This window comes from Dermacentor albipictus, chromosome 5, assembly GCF_038994185.2.
Source record: "Dermacentor albipictus isolate Rhodes 1998 colony chromosome 5, USDA_Dalb.pri_finalv2, whole genome shotgun sequence".
Taxonomy (NCBI): domain Eukaryota; kingdom Metazoa; phylum Arthropoda; class Arachnida; order Ixodida; family Ixodidae; genus Dermacentor; species Dermacentor albipictus.
In genome coordinates, this window is record NC_091825.1 from 50861091 (window position 1) to 50883055 (window position 21965).

At 43.8% G+C, this 21965-nt stretch overlaps 1 protein-coding gene across 1 annotated transcript in view; it reads left to right on the forward strand.

The window, feature by feature from the left end:
- The first annotated feature begins 1031 nt into the window (after positions 1–1031).
- Positions 1032–21965, forward strand: part of spg (dedicator of cytokinesis spg) — a 180427-nt gene continuing 159493 nt past the window's right edge. Inside the window, exons 1-6 of the mRNA XM_065428472.2 lie at positions 1032–1191; positions 5799–5885; positions 11052–11092; positions 13581–13636; positions 15058–15154; positions 17331–17725. Of these exons, the coding sequence (XP_065284544.1) occupies positions 1122–1191; positions 5799–5885; positions 11052–11092; positions 13581–13636; positions 15058–15154; positions 17331–17725 (746 nt within the window). The 5' untranslated portion in view covers positions 1032–1121. The remainder of the gene's footprint in view (positions 1192–5798; positions 5886–11051; positions 11093–13580; positions 13637–15057; positions 15155–17330; positions 17726–21965) is intronic.

Consider the following 21965-nt stretch of genomic DNA (forward strand, 5'->3'; position numbering starts at 1 on the left):
TACACCCGGGGGGGGGGGGGGTGACAGAAGACCTATGGGCCCCGGGTGCCAGACGACCTAGCTACGCCACTGCTGACATGTTATAGGGCGGGAATTGCCCAGCGCCAGGCCTTCTACGCGACGCGAGCGTGTATGGAAAATCGAGGTCGTCGTCCGCCACAGCGCGTCCTGAGAATTGCCCGAGGAGGCACAAAAGACAATCCTAACTGCCCAAGCAGGGGATACGTGGTAAAAAAAAATCATTACTAACGTGGGCATTTTATAAAGAACAAAAAGAGCTTCAGCTGTAGTTTTGTTGGACCTTCAAGCGTGCAGCCGAAGGTGCCCGCTTTCAAAAGGGGAGGCATACTACTTTGCACTCCATCTTTCGACATGGGGGGGAGGGGGGGTGTGCATAAGGACTGCTAAGCGGCGTTCAATTGGACATTTATTCTTTCGCATTCACAACTCATAAGAAGTGCTTAGACGTTATGCCAGTAGGCCAACGCAAATAATAAAATCAGAAATTATTTCGACAGACCATGTCGAATAAATTAACTTCAGGTTTTAATCGACTTCCAGTGCCGTTATTATTATTATTATTTTTTACGATGTTCACTAATATTTATTGCGGCTCTCGACGTCACCACTGGTCACCAATCCGCCCCTCTGACCAAAAAGTTTGGAGAGCCCCGCTCTAACTAAATGTAATATTAAACTAGCCAATGTAATTTTTGCTATATTTCATAGTAATGTTTCCTCGCAGGCATTTGCAACGTTTTCTGAAGAGAACGACGCGACAGCGATTTGTAAGGCGCGCAAGCGAAACCGAAACTGAAGGCAGATGCAAAATGCGTGAAATAATGCGCCGAGAAGCTTCATCAAATATAGGCCTAATATGTGCTACATCGGTACAAGCTCGAGCAGGAGGAATAAGCAAAAGAAAAAAGAATTCGTAAAAGAAAAAGACAACCCCAGTTTCATCGTTTCGTTCGCGCTTACGAGCGCAGCGCCACGCACTTCGACGCGCATGGAGGAAGAAAATGTGTGCGCGTGACCGCGCAAGAGTCCTCCTGCGTTGCCATGGCGATTGACATGGCGGAGGCGTTTCTGGTCGCAAAGGCTACGGGGGCCACGAGTGCATGAAGCTACCGCCAGCAATATCGATGCCCGAACAGTGGGAACCGACGAAAAGCAGCAAATACGGCGTCGGTAAGTCTCGGAAGCGTTCGCCGACTGATGTCAGCGAGGAGGCAGCGTGCGTTACGTGACGGCGAGGACGAGCGTGTAGCCGCTGTGTTTGGCTTGGCGAGGCCACCTGTTGACGCATGGTTTCGCTTGGAGTAACTTGATGCGACCGTGTTTGAGAACAGGTGGCAATGCCCCTGCCGAGTTGCGCGCGTGTACCTTTGAACGCACAGGCCCGTGGCAGGCGGTGGTGCTCGACCAGAGAATCCTCAAATTTTTGTGGGCCCTGTCACTGGTCTTACGTTCGTTCCCGTAGTCACCCGAAGTAGGGCCGCGGACACCCATTGATAACACCGAGCATGGTAGGCCTGTCATCCGTGTCGGGTAGTAGCTTTTTCCTTAACGGATGCTCACAAATCGGTCGACGACGGGTTTTGCAAGCAATTCACATTTATTGTGTTGCGCGGCGGTGTTGCAGAGGAAAGTTGTAAAAGAACCAAGTGTAGAATATGCATTCTACACTGTAACTACTATGTTAATCCAAAACACTGGGAAAAAACAATGGAACCGAAAATGACATGCGACTTCAACGGGTCTATGCTGGCCCTGAGTTGAGACACCCTTTCCTTCTACCCTTAATTGTGTAATCGACACCGGCAAAGTTATGTTTGGTCTGAAGCGATAGAATACTGTTGTCAGATTCCGGGTCAACATGCTTCGACACATTCACCCTTGCCGCGCAATCGGTCTTTCTTTATTATTCTTTTCTAGGTGTGTTTTCAAAGTCCTTACTCCTCTCTCTCTCTCTCTCTCCCTCCCCTCCACCCGTGCAGCTGCAAGCTTGCAGTCGCGGATTTACCGCTCTATATTCGTGGTGGTAATTAAACCAGAGCTGTGGCACACATTTTATACTTTTCACCGAATATCCATACATTGCAAAATTGGCTCATGTAGGCAAGGAAAAATAAGACACTCTTTGTAAGCGATCCTCTTTGTAGCTTTCTTTTCATCTTTATTGACACATATATAGACTGGTTCAGTGGAAGCAACGTGAGTGCAAAAATATGCAGTGCGACTCGGTAAAATATTTGTGTGTAAGCACTCTTTAAGAATTATATACTGTGAAAGCACTCTGACCTTCAAGGTGAGAAGTTCCTATTGAAAGTGCATTGGAGATGTGCACGGAATGATTGTAAACTTGCTGTGATGTGTATTTACGTCTGAGCACTGCAGTTTGGCGCACAGACCACTCACCGTCCCATGCAAGTGGCTGTCCTCGGTTAAGAAAAGCACCTCATGAGTATCCATAACGCTTAAAGCACCTTAGCTTTAGAACGAAGGCCTGCACATTAAGCTTTTGTTTATCTGCATCGATCACAACATTGGCCACTTTCACACATTAAGTAGAATTGCCTAAGCCATATAGAATTTAATACTCATGTGTTCTCTGTAAAAATTGGGCAGTTTCGGCCACATAGTGAAGCATTTTCATGCAAACAGTGAAGCGGTAGAAAAGTTTAGCCTTGTGCTGAAGCTCCTCAGATGGTGTTCCAAGAACACACGTGAGTTTTGATGGTGGCACCCTTGCTGCTGCACGGTAGAAACAATGCCCTAGCAGCTGTTAGTTTGTCTCAACGCCTACCACACTGCCTCTGCAGGCATCACACTTCACTGGTGCACGAGATGCGACGGAGATGACCGTGAGCCTTTGTAGCGTGATGTACTCTGACAGTTCTGTTCGGACTACTGCATGAACCGCAGTGTGGTATGCACGTTGCTGTACAGCAGGTATGCTAACGTTTGTGCATGCAGCGCTCGTGCCAACAGCAGTAGGCAGAATGTTGACACTGGCTCTTCTGCAGAGCTGCTTGAGCGGAGTGTGAGGGCATGTCTTTCTGGCTTCGTTTCTGCAGTCCAATGCACTGCATATCACTTGCATCTCTGGGGATCTTTTAACCCTTGTGCTTGTGCTTGGTTGATACTGGGACGGCACGATTACGGCGGCGGCATGAACGCCCCTTGAGAGTCCGTGTATTTGAAATCGCAATAAATGTGAATGTTCTCGTAGCTTACCTTCATAGTACCAAGCACTGGCTCTAGGCAGCTAGTACAATATTGCGCACTAAAATTGTCATTTTTCACTCATTGAGTTTCACCTGTAGCTTATATAAATCAAAGATAATTTATTGATATCACTAAAAAAGAAATGCAGGACACTGAACATGGTTGAAGGCTTCAAATACTGTGTTGCACCTGTGTATACTTTGTGCACAAAAATAAAAATTGACAGACTTCAGCAATTCTTCCTGCGCTGGACGCAACAGCTGCTCCCTAGACTTCCCACATCACTCCCAGGCTTGTGCAAAACTACTGCGATCCTGTGCAAAGTCCTCCTACTGTATGCCACAATGATGACAACATGACAGCTTCTACACTGACTGACAGTTCAGGTATCGAAGAGCTGCCTTAGAAAGAGGGAGGCTGACAACAGCTGGCTGTGCTGAAAGTGGCTCCGTGAATGGTTGCTGCATCATACACCATCTACTGTGCATGTGCATGTTATCTGCGTTTGTGTTGGTCTTGAAAATACACATGCACATTGTTTATTTCTGTGTGAGGACCGCGTTTCACTCTCTAACCTTGACAACATGACAGCTTCTACACTGACTGACAGTTCAGGTATCGAAGAGCTGCCTTAGAAAGAGGGAGGCTGACAGTAGCTGGCTGTGCTGAAAGTGGCTCCGTGAATGGTTGCTGCATCATACACCATCTACTGTGCATGTGCATGTTATCTGCGTTTGTCTTGGTCTTGAAAATACACATGCACATTGTTTATTTCTTTGTGAGGACCGTGTTTCACTCTCTAACCAGTGTTACTATGTTATCACTCAGCACAATATGTGCACTTGACCTCTAGATCAGATTGCGACAATTGACTGTCCTTGCTGTTATTACTGTGCCTTGAGTGCTGCTTGTTTTTGGGGATGAGTTTGCCCAATAACAAGGCGAAAGCGTTAACTGTCTTCTGGCTGTTTTGTTCTTCATCAGCATGACGCGACAATACGTACACTGATGCCGCCACTGTCCAAGCCTCTGTGTTGCGCACACTGCACTAATCCTGCACAAACTACCAAGTGCAGAAGTTGGGCAATAGCTCAGCGGTTAAGGCATTCGGCTCCTGACTGCAAATTCCTGTAATACGGCATGTTGCATATCCCAGTGGGTGTGTTGGGCCAGATTTAATTTCTCTTTGCAATATGGTGAGCTTCCGCTACTCCTCGACTCTATGGTGTGGTGAGATTAGACCATTGACAGGCATAGGGTGGGCTTCACTAAAATGGAAAGGCTTCACTAAAATGGAACTTCAGGCTAGCTGTTCTTGCATAAAAGACAAATGAAAGGGCAGTAGACAAGGAACAACCGCAGAAACGAGACACACAGAGCACTGACTTCCATCTGATTTGTTACCATGGAACACACAGTAGTATCTCTCTAAACAGCTTAAACAGAATTGTTGGTTATATGAAACAGCAGCCTCTATATTGGTTGGTTTTGTATTTGGGTAACGAAAAAAAAAAAAGAAAGAGCTGAGCTTTTTAATCGGGACCAACATTTTTGCAACTCTCAGTAAACTGAACCACAGAAGCGAGCTCTAAAGTATTGTTTCTTTTTACAGAAAAAGCCCAGATCTTATTTTTATTTTGACAGGTGTCTTTTATACAGAAAGCCATCCTTAAAAGCAGTGACAAGGACAGAAGCAAGCAATAATTTCATAGGTATTTAATGCATAGCATGCAGTCTGGACAGCTTGGTAGCACCGCCACTCGCTTTATAGACAGCTGAAATAAGAACAACTGATATTTCAGACACCTTGCAGTGTGCCGTTCAACGATTTAGACTCCACCAGCATGACCTCATGTTAATTTAGCCACCGAGTCGAGCAGTAAGAGCAATGTTTTTGCTTTGATACATTGTTGCCAGTGTCTCCGTTGAATCAAAACTGGGGAAGCCTGGTCAATCCAGGAATCGCCTATCGCTCTCGTACTATGGCACAAACTGGCTGCTGTGTTCATTTAATTTTTCTTAACGTGTCCAACAGTGTTAGGAGGGTGTATGACACATAGTGCTACACATGTGCACATCTCTCTCAGCAAATGGAACTACTGTTAATCGGAATATATTTCTCTGGTACCATGAGGTTCCATTTGAGATTCTACTGTACACTTATAGGAACATGCTTCGCAGGATGAAAAAACAGAAATCATAAACAATTCAACTTTATTTTTTCCTATGCCTGATATGTGCCAAAAAAAGAAAGAAATGGCAGAATTCTACCATGCGGAATCCTTTACAAAAACAGTATATACAATTTTTGAAACATTTGTCAGTGAAATTTGTACGGATTCATTCCAAAAGTGGATCTTAAAGGCTGTATACTCGAACACAAAAGGCATCGCCAATCAGAAAATAAAACCTGCAAGAGAATAAGAGGTACTGCCAATGAGCTGAGTTTGTCATAAGCCCTTTTGAGGAGAAACACAAGGACAAATCCAGCTTGTGCATGGCATGGAAGAGGTTAAAGGCATAACACCTTTAACAAACAACAAACTTTTTCTTTTCTATTGGTGCAGTGGTGGCCCCATTTGCGGGCGATACTACAAAGCATGGCCTGCCGCTCTCCCTCGGTCAACCAGTGCACATCTTGGAGCAGTGTGGAGGTGGGTATCGTGCATAAGCCTGGAATGAGCTGCTGCGCATTTTTCTAAGCCTTTACAGATAGTGTACAAAACATGGCATCACAATGTGTTTCTGGCTCCTGCAATAGCTTCCGACGTCTGCAGCACAGAAAAGCATGGCCTCCAAGATTAGCTTTTGTTACTTTGGGAAAGCCTGCGCCGTAGACCTGATTTGGACACCACCAGTTGGAGTGTTTCAGCAGGGTGTATTTGTGGCCAGCTGTGGCCACTGTTGATCAGAGTTGATGGTGCAAGCTGCAGCAGCTTCTGAAGCACCAGATACCTCCATTAGAAGGACACTAAAAAATAAGGCAAGCTGTATTAGCAAAGTTGCCTGCCTTACTGTGAGAGGAGGCACAGCATGCCTGAAAAGAGTGCAAAAACTAAAGATGGGTGGTAATGCAATCTTGAGGTTTGCGAAGGGGACAGTGCTGGTGAGAGTTGGTAATACATTGATTATTGTTGGTGGGGCAAATGGAAAGGTACAGAGACAAGCACTGTTTTTCAAACTGAATTACAGTTAGAAGCTGGTTAACTTGGAAGAATATTGGTTGCATTTGTCCCTTTCAGTTAGCTGCACTGATATGCAATCAAATTAAGTTCCCACTCCAAATCACAGTGATGTTGTGGGTCTTGACAGTGTTTGCAAGGGTTTACTTAATTGTGTGTCGATGAACGTCCACGTGGTATATGTAGATGAACAGACAGTGTGTGTAGACTTTCAATGAGCTTTCCCCATAGTAACATGTTCTGACATTTGCCTCTGTAGTTGTCGATTAGGCTTTGGGACAAGCTGTCAATGTCTGCAGCATAGGCCTGTGCACTGGGTGGGGGCACGCCTCCCTTTCTGGCCTTCTTACAGGGGGGAAGGCATGTTAGTACCTGTTCGATGAGCTTCCTTGAAAATTGCCGTTGCCTTTTGTTGAGCAAGGCATCGGGCTGTTTACGAGTTATATTTGAATCATTCAGCATTGTATAAAAGAATGTAAGCTTTTGCTTTAAAGAGGTGAGGACCGGATTTGTAAGTGATAGAACCTTTACTCATATTTTCCATATTTGCTGGCATCCTGACTTGTTAATGCCTACTGCATTGACAAGGGCAGTGCAAGATTTTTGTGGAGGCTGCTTTTCATTTTTGGGAAGATGTAACTTTTTAACTGTTTTTGTATGTGCTAAGAAACTTACGCAGTTATGACTGCACAACAATAAAAACATTGTGGATTTTATTGTACAAAAAGAGAGCCATTAACATAATTGCAGTGCCTACTGAATGGTTTCAGGTCACACAAAATAAGCTGTAGACATAATACACACTACACGACAGGGTAGTGCATGCACTGTAGAAGTGTAATAATGATTATTGAATTAATAATAAATATTACATGCTATGGTGGCTTTTAATTTCCTGTTGAATGTCGGCAATGTGTCACAAGGTGTACAGCACATGAAAAAGAAAGCGTATTGGGTTTGAGACAACGCAAGATAGTGTTGCCTCCCCCCCCCCCCCGCTTTACGAACATCGCTGTGCATGCCTGCAGTTTAGAGGGTTGCTAAATAATAGTGAGAAATTTAGGAAAGAGTCAAATACCAATGATCTTGCCCAAATGTAAAAAAACTGTCCTGGTAATATGGGATCTGACAGTTAGTTTGCAAACTTGCAGTCACACAGCGCAGGGAGCAGCACTACACAGGCAGCTGTTAAAGATTTCTCTCTCTCAGCAGTGTTCACGCTGTAGCATAGCATATTGGTGATGAATGGCATGACTCATTGTTTGTGCTTGTGTATGTGCACTTTTATGAAAAGATCTGAGCAGCAGAGTAGTAAGACATCAGATATCACCGCATTATGTGTTTGCTATGTTTTTTTTATAATCACTTTCACAATGTTTCCATGGCTTTGTTTTTAGGCAAGAGTTATTTCATTCCCATGCATCCTGTATGTTGGTGAAACTGTGCCGTTATTGCCCTGAGTTTGTGTTCAACTCAAGGCTTCTAGCCCTTTTATTAACGTTCGCCATGCTGTATTCAAGCTGTAAAGAAACTTGTGCAAGGTGTATAAATAATGGTGGGCTGAGTACTTATTGAGTTGTGATTCTTCAACCACTACTCTGCTTGTCACAGTTGTTTTCCCCAATCTAGTTCTTTGCAGGCACAGCTTTGTGAAATAATTGTTAATTGCTTTGTGGTTGGCTCTTTCTTACACCACGTAACAGCTTCTGATAAAACTGAACAAGAGTGCTAGCGAAATGTGGAAAACGTTGGAGCCGGTGTGGACTATGAGTGCAATGACAATTCTTTAACAACCTGAATCTTTAATTTAAACAATTAGCTTAAACATATTGTTGCATAGTGTTCTTCCAATCATTTAGTTATCAATCCTTCCAAAACTCAATTCATGATTTTCCAATCTAGCCAAAGAATACTACCTGGCTTGCCTGAGATAACTTTAGATGGTCATCACATCCCCGTCTCCAACTGTGTATAATTTTTGAGCACCAAATTAGATGCTGACGTAGAGTTTTCTCAACGTATTGCCTTCATAGCAAAAGTGTACCTTTGGTATTAGAACATTAATCAAATCAAGAGCATATTTTTCCAAAGACGCGTTATTAGCATTATACTTTGGTTTGATTCACAGTCACATTAATTACGGCATCATTTCCTGGGGAAACACATATCACTGTCATATCTCGTCTATTCAGCACTTACAAAACCAAGCAATGTGCATTATCACTAATGGCCGGTTTTTCACGAGTGCTACTCTATTACTTTGTGAAAATAACATCCTTCTTGTAATGAACTTGTTCAACTATCATCTAATAATTATGTTTTATAAATTACCTAAACAGTTTTCATACCAATTAATTGATTCCAGGTACCTCATGAATAATAATAATACCAGGTTTGCACGTAACTCTAATTTTCTACTGCCTATGGCTCATTCTAACTATGGAAAAATGACATCATCATTCGCTGCTATAAAACTGTGAAATGGTTTACCCAACGCCATTAAATCTTCATCCTTTCATGCATTTAGTCATGCCCTTAAGCTGTTTTATATGTATGACTAAGTTTATATCATTCACTACATTACGTTTGCTATTTGTATGTATTGACAGTTTCTTTGTGCACTACATATAGGCTTGTATACAGACAATTTGTTTTAATTTTTCCATGTTGTATTTTTCGCAATTGTTTGTTTCTTTTAGTTAGCTTGCTCATCTTTAATACATTTATCCATTGTTATTATCAACTGAGGGTCCCATTGCAGTGTTTAAGTTTGGGACCCTTGTTCTGTATATTGTCTCTTACCTGTTCATTGTATTTAAAGAAAAATAAACTGAAACTGAATGATGAAGACCGTAATGTACAAGCAGCTCGAACAGGGTGCCAACAGGAGTGAGCAAGTTGCTGGAGCTTTAGCTTGCCTGTATATATAATTACTGTACGTAATTGAACATATATGTAACAGTAACAGACAGGAAGAGAGTGTTGTAAATCAGAGAGCAAACGGCTATAGCTGATATTCTAATCGACATTAAGAGGCTGGGCAGGTCATGTGATGTGTAGGGCAGATAACCGGTGGACCATTAGAGTTACAGAATGGGTGCCAAGGGAAGGGAAGCACAGTTGAGGACGGAAGGAACTTGAATGGAGCGATGAAATTGGGAAATTTCCAGGTGCAAGTTGGAATCAGCTATCGCAAGACGGGTAATTAGAGATCGCCAGGAGAGGCATTCATCCTGCAGTGGACATAAGAATAAGCTTCTGCTGCTGCTGATGATGATATGTAATTACCAATAATGGAACACTAGGTTACCGTGGGCATTAACATGAGCAGCCAGGTTAGTGACAACATCCTGTGGCACAAAGTTAACCACAGAGGACACACAGCTATTATCGTTGTAACTGACCATATGCTACTTATCTGCTGGAGTAGAGCATCGGTAGCGATACAGGTCTCTTTTGCTTTATATCTTTAAAAATTGCAGCAATGTTGGATACACAAGATGGCGGCCTGAAAATAGCCAGACGCTCGCTTCGCCAAATTGTTGTCCTTGTTCATAGTCACACTATGCCCCACTGCTCCGTAACAATATACATGTAACAATTTGTCGGTTAACAACTACATTTCATTGCATTTGTGATTTTACATCCTGCCTATTTAAGCTGTGTTCAGACGTAATGAACACTTTCAGAAGCGGCATCTTTTTGCAACAAACACTTCGAACCAGTCCCAGTAAAAGGTGGGTGCATCCAATGTTTGGAATCGCAACCGAACTAGGCACACGGCAGTGTGCATCGTACACATTTCAAAAGCTGCTAGGAAATTCACTGGGCCTCCTCGATTATACACCCCTGACAGTCCCGGACTGCCTGAGATGGGGCCCAGTATTTCTTGAAGCGTGGACAAGATAAAACTGTCCGCAATGATATAAAAGAGTGCACCATGACAGTGAAGCTGCATACACATCATTGTTTGCTTAAGAGTTATTGGCCAGGAAACGATTAAATCTTTTAGACTGGCCACTGTACACGCTGAACTTTGCTTTACTTATTTCTTTATCAGAAGAGCAAACAATTTTTGAAAGGAAGCCATTTTGATGGCATTGAGGATGTTAAGAGTAATACACTGGCATCTCTGGAGGCCACTCCAAAAAGGGAGTTCCAAATTCCTTTGAAGAGCAGAGCAGGTGCTGCCATTGGTGTATAGCTTCCCAAGGTAATAATTTGAAGTTCATTGCAGTGGTATTCATCAGTAAGGTTATGTCACACATTTTCTGGGATGTGTCTGCAAACATAATTGTCAGGACTCTATTATATAATAATGACTTAGTGCTAAGTGTTGTTTTTTTTTGTTCTGTTCAAAATTTTATTGTTGTAGTCATTCCACTATAGTATTGCGTTTTGTGCATTCATCCTGCATGTTACATTTGCTTGCACATTATTCTAGTATGTGTTTTACTTCCCCTTACATAGAGACCAACTATGGGCGATTTTTAAAAGTAAATCATAATGAAATGAAAACAGTTGATGCAAAAGTAACTTTGTGAGCCTGGTAAATGCTGTACAGACATGATCAGATGTCGAAAATCCAGTCACTTTTTCTTCATGCCATGAAAACACTCTGGACTGATTACTTTGCAGGCTGGTACAGGGGTCATCGCATTGGCGACAAGGCTCAGAAGGTAAATACAGCAACTGCACTCGTTGGCTCTTTGATTTCGGCGCATGTCAGCACTGCTGTTTCAGTTGTGGTGCCTTCATATGAGCTTCTTTCATTTTGTGTCTGTGTTGTGTGGTTTTGAAAAAAAAGAATCATCCTGAATGGTATTTCACTTTACGCTTGAAACCCCTCTGACAGGTGGGACAAAAATGGGGCAGTCCTTGTGCTGTTAAGCATTTGAAAAAGGCAACAAACATAGTTGATGAAAACAGGTGTGTTGTGGTGTTCAATGAGCAAGGTTTCCACATCTTGATGTGGCTGAGTAAGCTTAAAGTAGTTTAATATTTAAAGTAACTTGAGAGGTGAGTAAAATGTTATCTGTATCAGCAGGCCTTTTAAATAAAAAGAGTATCATAAATTATATGGGAAAGTGGGAGGAATTTCAGTGCATGATAACTTAATAGATACTGATGGGCTAGTTCGTGAGCCATGATATTGAAAGGGACACTAAATGCAAATGCTAACTCGACGTGGACTGTTTAAATACTATTCCAGAAACCTTGCAACACTTGTTTCATGCCAAGCAAATAATTTACAAGAAAACTTATCTAAAGGGTCAGAATATGTCTATCGCAATTCAAATCTCCAAGGATGCAACTGAGGAGTGGTAACGTTGTATATGCCATCATTGCCTTTGGTGGCCATCGGTGAGTAAAACTGCGCCCGACAGACGGTGGTGCGGTGTTTTGCACACACCGCAAACACCTGGCTGTGGAGAAACTGAGCCATGACAGAGCGGTGGATGCACAGCTGCAGCTGCTTTTGGTCAAGTGGCTTGGACCGTTCGGGCACCCCGCGACATCACATGGAAGTGGAATCCTCTGCTACTAGCAGTTTGTGCGAGTTTAGCAAGCTCACAAAACCAGCACAGCACTATACGCTAACAAAACTACTGCAACACGAAAGCGGCGGGCGGTGCAGGGTCGAGCGAAAACGAAGCCTTTTGACCACTCGTGTCATTGTCAAGAGTGGTGTCAATCATTTCTTTTTTCTAAAAATGAAATAGAACTGGACAAGTAGCATTTTCTTTCGTCCTATAATGCAATACAGTGATGTTTTTGTAACAAGTGGTAGGGTACTAGTGCAAGAATTTAACTGAGTGCTTTTGTCATCAGGCAAGTACTTGAATGTCCCAGGGAAGTCTCTGATCGTGTCCTGCATTTACCTCAATTTCTCGATTACTAAGGTTCTGTTTACGATAATATTGACACCTTAGAGATTCTCAAGCCCTAAGCTACACTTTAGCTTGACTTAATATTTGCCTTTAATGTCCCCTAAAGCTTCCGCACTTAAAACTGGCATGTTCATGCACACATGAAAAGGGACATACACAGGCGCTGGACTGCAGCTACTGCTTTATTGCTCAAAGAGTCACCTTTTGTAGTGTCGTTTGAAAAGTGCACGTGCCCTTGCAGCAGTGAGACGTGAACAAGACCCAGAGTAAAAAACAAAAGCAAAGATGACATTTTTTGGATTCCCACTCTAGAAATAATCATAGTCTAATATAGAGGCACACTTTGTCAGAGAATGATACCAAGGGTAACTGATGCACCTGTTTTTTCATTTGTCAATTTCTGTTGCTTGAAGAATTTTCTTTGTTTGTTTTTTGGGGCCCCTGCTCGCAACTTCTTTCCTTTCAGGACGGGTTTGCAGCCTCAATCCCCGCAATAAAAGGCTAAATGACTTGAATGTTTAGCCGTGCAGTGATAGTCGTGCTCATTTACCCTCTTATTCAAGCACCTGCCTGTCTGCCCAATTTATACCTTGTTGCAGGACAGAGGGATCTTGTAAACGACTCTGTACAAGTAAAATAGGGCTTTCGGTCCCACATCACTTGTACAGAAAGAGTGGCTTATAAGATCCCTCTGTCCTGTAACAAGGGGTACATTGGGCAGACAAGCAGGTGTTGAATACGAGGCTAACTGCACACAATTATCACTGCATTTCTAAAGATTCAAGTCATTTAGCCTTTCATTGCAGGGATTGTGGCTGCAAACCCATCCTGAAAAAAAACAGAAGTGTGCAGGAAAAAAAAAAAACAAGGCAAATTCTTGAAGCGATAGAAAATGACAAATGGAAAGACAGGTGTATCAGTTGCCCCTCGGTATTATTCTTGGACAAAGTGCACCGCTGTCTTGAACTTTAATTATTTCTAGAGTGGGAATAAAAGAAGATGTTATATTTGTTATTGTTTTTTAGTCTGGGTCTTGTTCATGTCTCACTGTTGTCAGAGCATGTGTGCTTCTCAAACCACACTTCAAAAGGTGAGTTTTTGAGCAACAATGCAGTAGTTGCAGTCCAACGGCTGTGTATGCGCTCCGAATGTACTGGTGCACTTCTAGCTATGCTCTGATATTCCATTTGTTCTAGACGAGGTGAACACAATACATTACACAGCCTTACACTAGTATTCCAGCTAGATGGTGTACGTTGATTGCTCTTCTCTGCAGGGCATCTTCCCGGCATCCCACATAGCCCTCAAAGCCTGCCATGTGACTAACCAAGGGTAAGTGTTCTGAAACTTCATTCTTGGGTTCCCTGCAACAGCCGTATATATAATTCAGTTATTTATTTTATCCTTAAAGGCTGGAAGGCACTACATAAAATGGAGGGGTAGGCATAATTTGTATATGACAGTATAACTTTTCAAATACAGCATATTGTCGTATTATGACGATGAACAACCACAGAGGCGCAACTCAAGTCATGGAACTAAATGTTTCTTGCATGAACATGTGCCCAGCAAAATGATCATAAGTTCTTGTATTAACGCAGAAGACCTTTGAGCTTTTCATTCTTATGCCCGGGATGACTTGGATTAATATCAGAAGCTGGTTCACAAGCATTGACTGTTGCAGTTTCACTAGAATCTGAGAGGACAAATGAATCGCTGAACACTTCAATTTCTTCTATATGTGCAGTCTTTGTGCCGTTGTTCAGGTGTTTATATTCCTGGCTGAAGTTTGTCACCATGACCTGTACTTTCCCTTGGTGCAATTGCATGATTCCCCTTGAAATAATGATTTTGCATTTAAGAAAGGGCATTGACACAAGTACCTGTTTTATTTATCCGTTTTCCAGGGACTGCATTTCACCCACTAACAGCTTAAAAAATTGCAAGACAAGACAAAGTGCAAGACATGCACATGCAAGACAAAAAGTGCAAGACATGCCTGCATGATTTGGAACTTATTCGAATGTTATCCTTGATTCTGTTTGTTGTCTATGCCCTCGCTGGACCTTGTGTAATCAAATTGTATGTGTGACGAGAGTAATGTTGTGGTGTCTGGAAGGTACACAGCACCAGCAAGTATGCTGGAACATGCGACGATTCATGTATAAAAAAGCCAACGTGCTTGAACTGCAGATAAGATTTCGACAATCGAAGGGTTTGCTCCCCGCTATCGTTGTGCTACTTGATTAATGGGTGAATCTGTGCCTAGGAAGTATCACAATGATAGGAGTGAACACACTTGTTGATTGTCAAAATCTGATTTGCGGATCAAGCATGTCGTTTTTTTATAGATCACTCGTTCAAGGTTCTAGCTTACTTGCTGGTGTCATGTACCTTCGAGAAAGTACAACACTATTCGCTTCATGCGTACACTCAGATTAAACAAGGTCTGGTGAGAACAAGGACAACAGACAGAATCAATTATAACTTTCAAGTAAGTTCCAGACAATGCAGGCATGTCTAGTGCCGAGCTGTTAACTTTAAGCTGTTAGAGGGCGAGGTGTGGTCCGCCAAGGAAAGGGAAGTGCATTTGAGAACAGCAGAGAACTGAATGGTGTGATGAAATTGGGAAATTTCCAGGCATAAGTTGGGGTCAGCTGGCACCGTGTTACACCTGCACCACAAGAATTGGAGATAGCTGGGAGAGGTTAAATTTATGCAAGCACCTGAGCATTTATTGATGTTGCTTGCAGGCCGTATGAGACAGTGGAACCGGCCGAAGGAGCCACGGCACGCGAGGTGGCCAGTGTGCTGCGCGAATGGCACCCACTGTGGAAGAAGCTGTACTTGGTGAGAGAGAAAAACATGTTTACCTCTCATTGTTCAACTACAAGCAAGCAAGCATAAATGGAGGACTCCATACTTAGAAACACAACACAGCACCAACTCTGAATGAAAAGTTTTATTTGGAAGGAACAGTATGTATGGCACTTCTTCGTGAGAACACCACAAAAAGAAATGTGTGGTTAGGACTGCAAGGAACATACAGATGAAAGCTTTCTGCATTGAGAAAGAATGCACGATGCATGTATCAGCCAAGCATACATAGCAGTGTCAGAAAATACATTCTTTTTATTTGTTAAGCACACATGCTGCTCCAATATCAGCTTTTGATATCTAAGTGTCTGTTCTAACCTTTTCATAAAAAGCCAACACTGACACCAAGGACAATATAGGGAAAATTACTTGTGCTTAATAAATGAAATAAAGAAACGACAAATTAATGGAAATGAAAGTGGATGAAAGAACAACTTCTCGCAGGTTGGGAAGATCCCACAACTTTCGCATCCAACCCAAAAAGATCACATTCTCGTGACGCCTGCGGCAGAAAGGATGTTCCACACCCGCTGCCAAGGTCTTTGAGTGGTGGCACTGGCTAACACTCCGAGGGTTCTACTAGGAAACATAAATACCCAAGAAAGTGTATGGGGAAACGGCGCCGCAGTAGCTGAATTGGTAGGGCATCGCATGCGAAATGCGGAGGATGTGGGATCGTTCCCGACTTGTGGCAAGTTGTTTTTCATCCACTTTCATTTCCATTCATTTATTGTTTCTTTATTTCATTTATTAAGTACAAGTAATTTCCCCTATGTTGTCCTTGGTGTCAATGTTTGTTGGCTTCTTGTGGTATGACTAATAAATATCAGGCTCCTTGGTTAACCCCCTTTCTTCTGTTCTAACATTTTGTGATCCTGACGATGTGTTCCTTTTGTTCTATTGGTCTCATGAAAAATGTCTCTACGTGCTATACATTTCACATAGAGCCATCAGTTCATTCAGCACTGTGCTTTGTTTCTCTCTGTTGCCATCTTGTTTTTCTTGTACTGTACAAGATGACACCATACCAACTCACCCAACTTATATGCACAAACTAATATGCACAGCCGTGTGTGGTAACAGGCTCATTTACATGCTGTTTCAAAGGTGTACCAACCAAAGGCACGGTGCAATTGATATCTACCACAGATGTGATAAGCGTTAGCTAGGAGAGAAAGCCAGTCATTGGCTGCAACCTATTATCTTTGGATGCAGTTAAGAACACTTTTCAACAAATTTATTTGGATTGGCTGTGATAGGTTACGCGTAAACTGCATGTACCCATGCACGCTGCTCTACTGCCAAAACTACAAGAGTGCATACTTGGGAAGTTGGTATGGCATTGTTAAAACCAAGAACATGAAAACAATAAACAAAGAGAGATGTGACGTGCAGGTTGTAGTGGTCTTCATTCTTTTTTCTTAAATAAAAGGAAAAAAAAGAAAAGAGGGCTGTGGTGTTTATGGTTGTCTGTGTCTTTGCCACTGTATGCTAAACAGAAAGGAAAATGGTATCTAGAAACGTCAGCAACTGTGAATTGGAATTGCCAACGTTTATTGAAAGGGTCATTAAATTAACAGTTGGAAGAACACCTAAAGGAATTGTTGAAAGGATGGTTGTGGAAGGAGTCTTGCAAAATGAAACTTGCATATTTCCTTTGCAAAGTTGTGCGAGGAGTCCATGACCTTTTCTTGGTCTTTTCTTTCATTCTTTTTTTTTTCATTTTTCTGCATTCTCTTTTGAATTTGTATTAAAGGCACCTGTTTCCATTGCATAGGTGAAGTCAGGTTGACGGAATAGACGACTTGGAATGGTCGAGCACATTGGCATTGCTTGGTAACTGTAGCGGTGTTGTATTAGTGTTTTTGGCAATTCAATTACATGTTTGCTTCTTTGGCAGCCAATATTTATTGCTCTTCTGGTTAGCGCATCTTCAGCATGGCTGCTGACATGGGTGAGCTGAGTTTGTACAGATTGAAGCCATTTAATCTAGTAACCTTGCTGTCCTTGGGTTACTGTCGCTTGTTGTTTGAAACATGCCCACCAGTGCTCTGACCTGTTAGTGACCTGGCCAGTCCTCGCACATGTTTGTGTACCTTCACCAACAGCAGGACTGTTGACAACGAGGGCGGGGCGATATTTCATGCAGGAGCGGGACGTGGAGCGGTTCACAGCCCTGCGGCAGGCCATGTCTGACCTGGTTGAGTGGAGGAGGCAGCTGCTGTCGGCCGCACTGACCCAGGACCAGGAGCGGGCCCTGTGCCTCCGTGCTGCAGCGCGCATTGACTGGGGCAACCGGCTCCTGGGTCTGTCCTTGGTGCCCCGAACCGAGGGTGGTGCTGTGGCCGATCCTGACCAGCTGGGGCCTGTCGAGCTGTTTCGGGTGCACGTATCGAGTGCTGCAGCGGAGGCGGAGTCTCGACTCCTGCAGCAGCAGCCAACCCACGCGGGTCCACACCTACGGCTGTCCCTGCGCCATGCAAGCACTAGTAGCCTGGAGCTCCACTTTGCCCTATATGACGCCCAGGCAGGACAGTTCTCCAGGTAAGCAGCTCACCTGCAATCTATCTGTCATGGTGCCTCAATGGCTGAGGGGTTCTGCTGCCTAGCGTGAGGTCGTGGGTTCGATTCCTAGCTTCCGTGGCTTCATTTCGATGGGGCAAGCTACAAAAATATGCCGAGCTCTTGATGACTGTAAACTTGAAATGGTCCAAATGAAATGCCGGGTCTTCCGGTGATGGTACTCTCTCATGGCCCCTACGTTGCTCAAGCAAATACAGTAAAACCTCGTTAAACCGTACCCGCTTAAACAGTAGTTTCGTTTTAAAAGTAGTAAAGTCAAATCGCCGAGTCAGCGGCCATTGAAAATAATGTGTTTTGTATCCGCATAAACCGTACCAGCTTATTGCGTACATATCAGTTAACACAGTGTTTCCACTTTTCGTCGCACGAACACAGTGGTGCGTCGTCTCCATCGGCCGGCCCGACAGAACAACAAGCCTTGGAGATCAGAACGGCCTCCAAGCGCGCTGTGTGTTTGTGCGTGAAGCCACATCAACATCATTTCGGTGCCATGCTAGAGAGCGTTGTGGCGTCGTTCAAAAAGATGCTGAGTGCTCAGCATAGAAGAAAGAATAGACATTGTTTGTGCTATCGAACGTGACACGAAGAAGTCGGCGCTGGCACGCGACAAGGATCTACTGTTGGCTACGGTGTGTAGCATTTAGAATGCGAAGTTGCTCGGCAGCGCTGCTGCGACCGCGAAGAGATGTTGGCTACAAGGTTCAACTTTTCACCACCATTGCTTCTGTTGTTGCCGAAGTGTCCACCAATGACAGTGACGAGGATGATACGGAAAGCGACAGCACGGATGATTCAGGCCCGACAGTGGCAGAAGCTGCGCATTACGTCAGTCTCGTGAATGCAATCGCCTCGATAAGAACAGCACCCTGCAATGAAAAATGCACCCCACAACTTCTGCAGCGCTGCTGCCTGCGTGCACGGAGAACATGCAATGCCAACGAGGAATCTGCCATGCGAGTGCTTGCTGAGAAGAGGGGGCTTGCTGAAAAGATGGCTCGCAGCTTCAGTAATACCAGTGAACACTTTTGATCACAATCAAGCCCGATGCAGATCAGAATTCTCGACTGCTATTGGCTGTCTCGCCTATCTTGCGCAAATGAGCCAACCATGACTGAGCCGACGACAGGCCGCTGTCGTCGCTGCTAGGCTGCTGCGGTATCAAACAAAAATAACACTTTTGTCGTGCGAAGTGCATAAATACTGTATGTTTTTTCCCCCCTTTCATTGCACTCTCTCAGAGTTCCGTTTTTTACAGGTAAGTGGGCGATCTCATGCTATTTCGGTTAAGCAGTACTACTGTTTAGTGCGTACTTTTTCTGAGCTCCGGCCAACTACGGTTTAACGAGGTTTTAGTGTACTGCAAATTGAAACAGCGGTGTGCTTCGACATTTTTTCAAGTGGACAGTAGTTTCCACAACAGAGCATTGTTTCAAGGGAATGCTAATGGTGTCGAGTCTAAGAGCGCAGGCTTGAGCAAGCTTGTTAATCAACATAGCTTCCCCATATTATGCTTGAATGAAGCTGGCATAGGTCCCAAGTTTCGAAATTCTAATTACAGTAGAAACTCGTTGATAGGTTCTCATTATGTGTGACCCAGTTGAGTTACGCTGTTTTTTTACTGATTCATATGTTGCCTGAAAACACAATCTTTCAGCAAGAATGTTCAGCATGTCGCCAAACTGCGATCGTATACGTTTTCTGGTGACTAGATCCCACGTAAACAAGAAAATGTGCAAGGCATGTGCGATCAAGAAAAGTACATAGGTGCCCGCCGCAGAAGCTTCAGTGTGATACTCGGCCGCCCGTTTCACATGAAAACGCTGGTGCACACTCAGTTACTCATTTTGGTATCAGCAAATCTTCTCAGGGGTCATCGCACGTGGCATTCACAGATATCATCACCAATCCTATTACAACAAGCATCTTTGCCTATCTCTTTCACAGCACATGGTGCCGCCAAACGCATAGTGCACTATTTTAATAGGCGGTTACTGAAATGCACTGCCGTTTCCTTCTGCAGATTGCGATTGTTTATGTTTTCCGGCCGCTAGATTCCATGTAAACTAGAAAAGGGACGAGGCGCGTGCAATGAAAAACAATATATAGCTGCCAATCTGCAGGTACAGTTTCTTATTCTTATACCAGCATATCTCCGCCTGGGTTTTGTTTCGGTGGCATCCAGAGTCACCTGCAGCTTGATTATGTTTCGGTTTCCCATCCCCCTCTAAAACACCACGCTATAGAAAAACAACAGAACAAGCCTCGGGTCTCCGGAGCACCAGCAGCTGGACGTGTGTCAGTGTCTTGTGCCACAATGATCTGTGCGATGCTTCGCATGGCGTAAGATGTCAACAATAGTTGAGTCTGTCAAGTTTTTTTAGTTATTTGGATCGTAGGCTTTCCCGGTTAGTATGTTTTTCTCGCGTTTCTTTTCCGTAACATATGAAGGAGGTCATACTGTATGAAATCTACATGTCAACAAGATTGTTCAAGCATAAGCTGAGCAATGTTATACAGTCGAACTTCATTAATCCGAACACGCCTAATTTGAATTACCAGTTTATTCGAACAGGTACTGTGGTCTTGTCAAATATATGTGTATTCCAGTGAGCCAAAAAAAACCAGTAATTCGAACCCACAAGCATTTGTGGCAGGTAATTTGAACATACCGCACTGCTCATACCGACAATGCTCTCAGCAGCATGCCAAATCGTGGTGGTGCCTACGACCAGCATTGCTCTGTTCCCACCATAGACAAAAACGGCACCACGAGTGGCGCTGCTGCTCCGGCATGAGAGCCCCGCATGCAAGGCAAAATTCAACTAGCGGGTGGTACGCCTCTCCCATCTCTCATTCGCACCGTCTTGATTGCCTCTTGCACTGTGTGTGTTTGGGAAAGAATCATTCTGTGCGTGGTGTGTGCCTACGTGCACGTGCGTGGACGTTTTGTTCGAAGGATGACGTGCACGCTTCTATGTGCCTTTAAGAAGAGCGGTCTCCTAGATGATTATTTTTATGGCTGCAATGTGGCGAAAGAACAGCGTCTGCTTAGCCATGTAAGTGACGCTGAGCAGGTAATTGGAAATGACATCGTATGTGCTGCTGGAAAAATCGGCATATGCGATGCGTGTTAGCTAAAGTCATTTTTGCAGTTTCCCACAAAATATTTGCTACAAATCCGTGTTGTCTCTGATGGCGACAACGGACTTCCATTGCCACTGTACAGAAATAAACGGAATATATTGCCGCATAGCACAAGTACGACATGCACACACAACTTTAACTAGTACGTCCCCTACAACATAGAATAGAGGCAGCAGTGTAAATAGCTTGGCCATTTTTTAACTTTGCTCAAGAGACGGAAGTTGAAAGTATTAGAAATCATTTCTGCTTCAGCAATGCCGGCGCGACCAAGATGCAGGCGTGTATCGTCCAGTAACTCGATCGATCGGTGCAGTAGTGATGCAGGAATGAACTCCGGTCATGTTCAGTGCATTGTGCACATACAACAGAAGTGGTTTCCATTCTTGGTCAGCGCACATACAAATGAAACACGAGAAAGAAGACAGGACAAGTGCTGGTCAAACAACTGAAAGCTTTTATACAAATAAAAGGATTATACACCGAGTAATCATGAAATTCATGTGGGTTACATATAAAAACTGTCATACACTCACGAGTGATCAATCAACGAGCTCGCTTCGTTTGCCAGTTGTTTACTTCGTTCGGCGCACTGCAGTAATCCATGTCTGTCGTCTGCTTTTTTCGTACCATTTTCTTGTGAATTGGCAGAATTCCACTGGTGGCATCAACCCTTTCATGTTTACATTGCTGTCATGACAGTTAACAACCCAATAATAATTTCCGGTCATCGAAAGAGGTGCCATCGCAAACAAGAGACGTTTGGCGTGCAGCGCGAACTGAATGCGGGCGCAACTGTGAAGGGAAGCGGTGGCGGAAATCTACACCTGTTGGAGGTGAAATTGTTTCGCTGAGGGAGAAACTAGCGCTGGCGTCTAGGATGAAATTTGGCATGCGGACGTCCATAGAGGAAAGGCTTAGGGGAAACCCCTCAATGCAGCGAGTGGAAAAAAAAAATGTGGCTCAAATTTATCCTCTCTCAAATGGCAAGGTCGTCGTTTCTGCGTCACGCCATAATGCCTCAGTCACACTAGTGGCAAAATGCGTGCCGTGGGAGGAA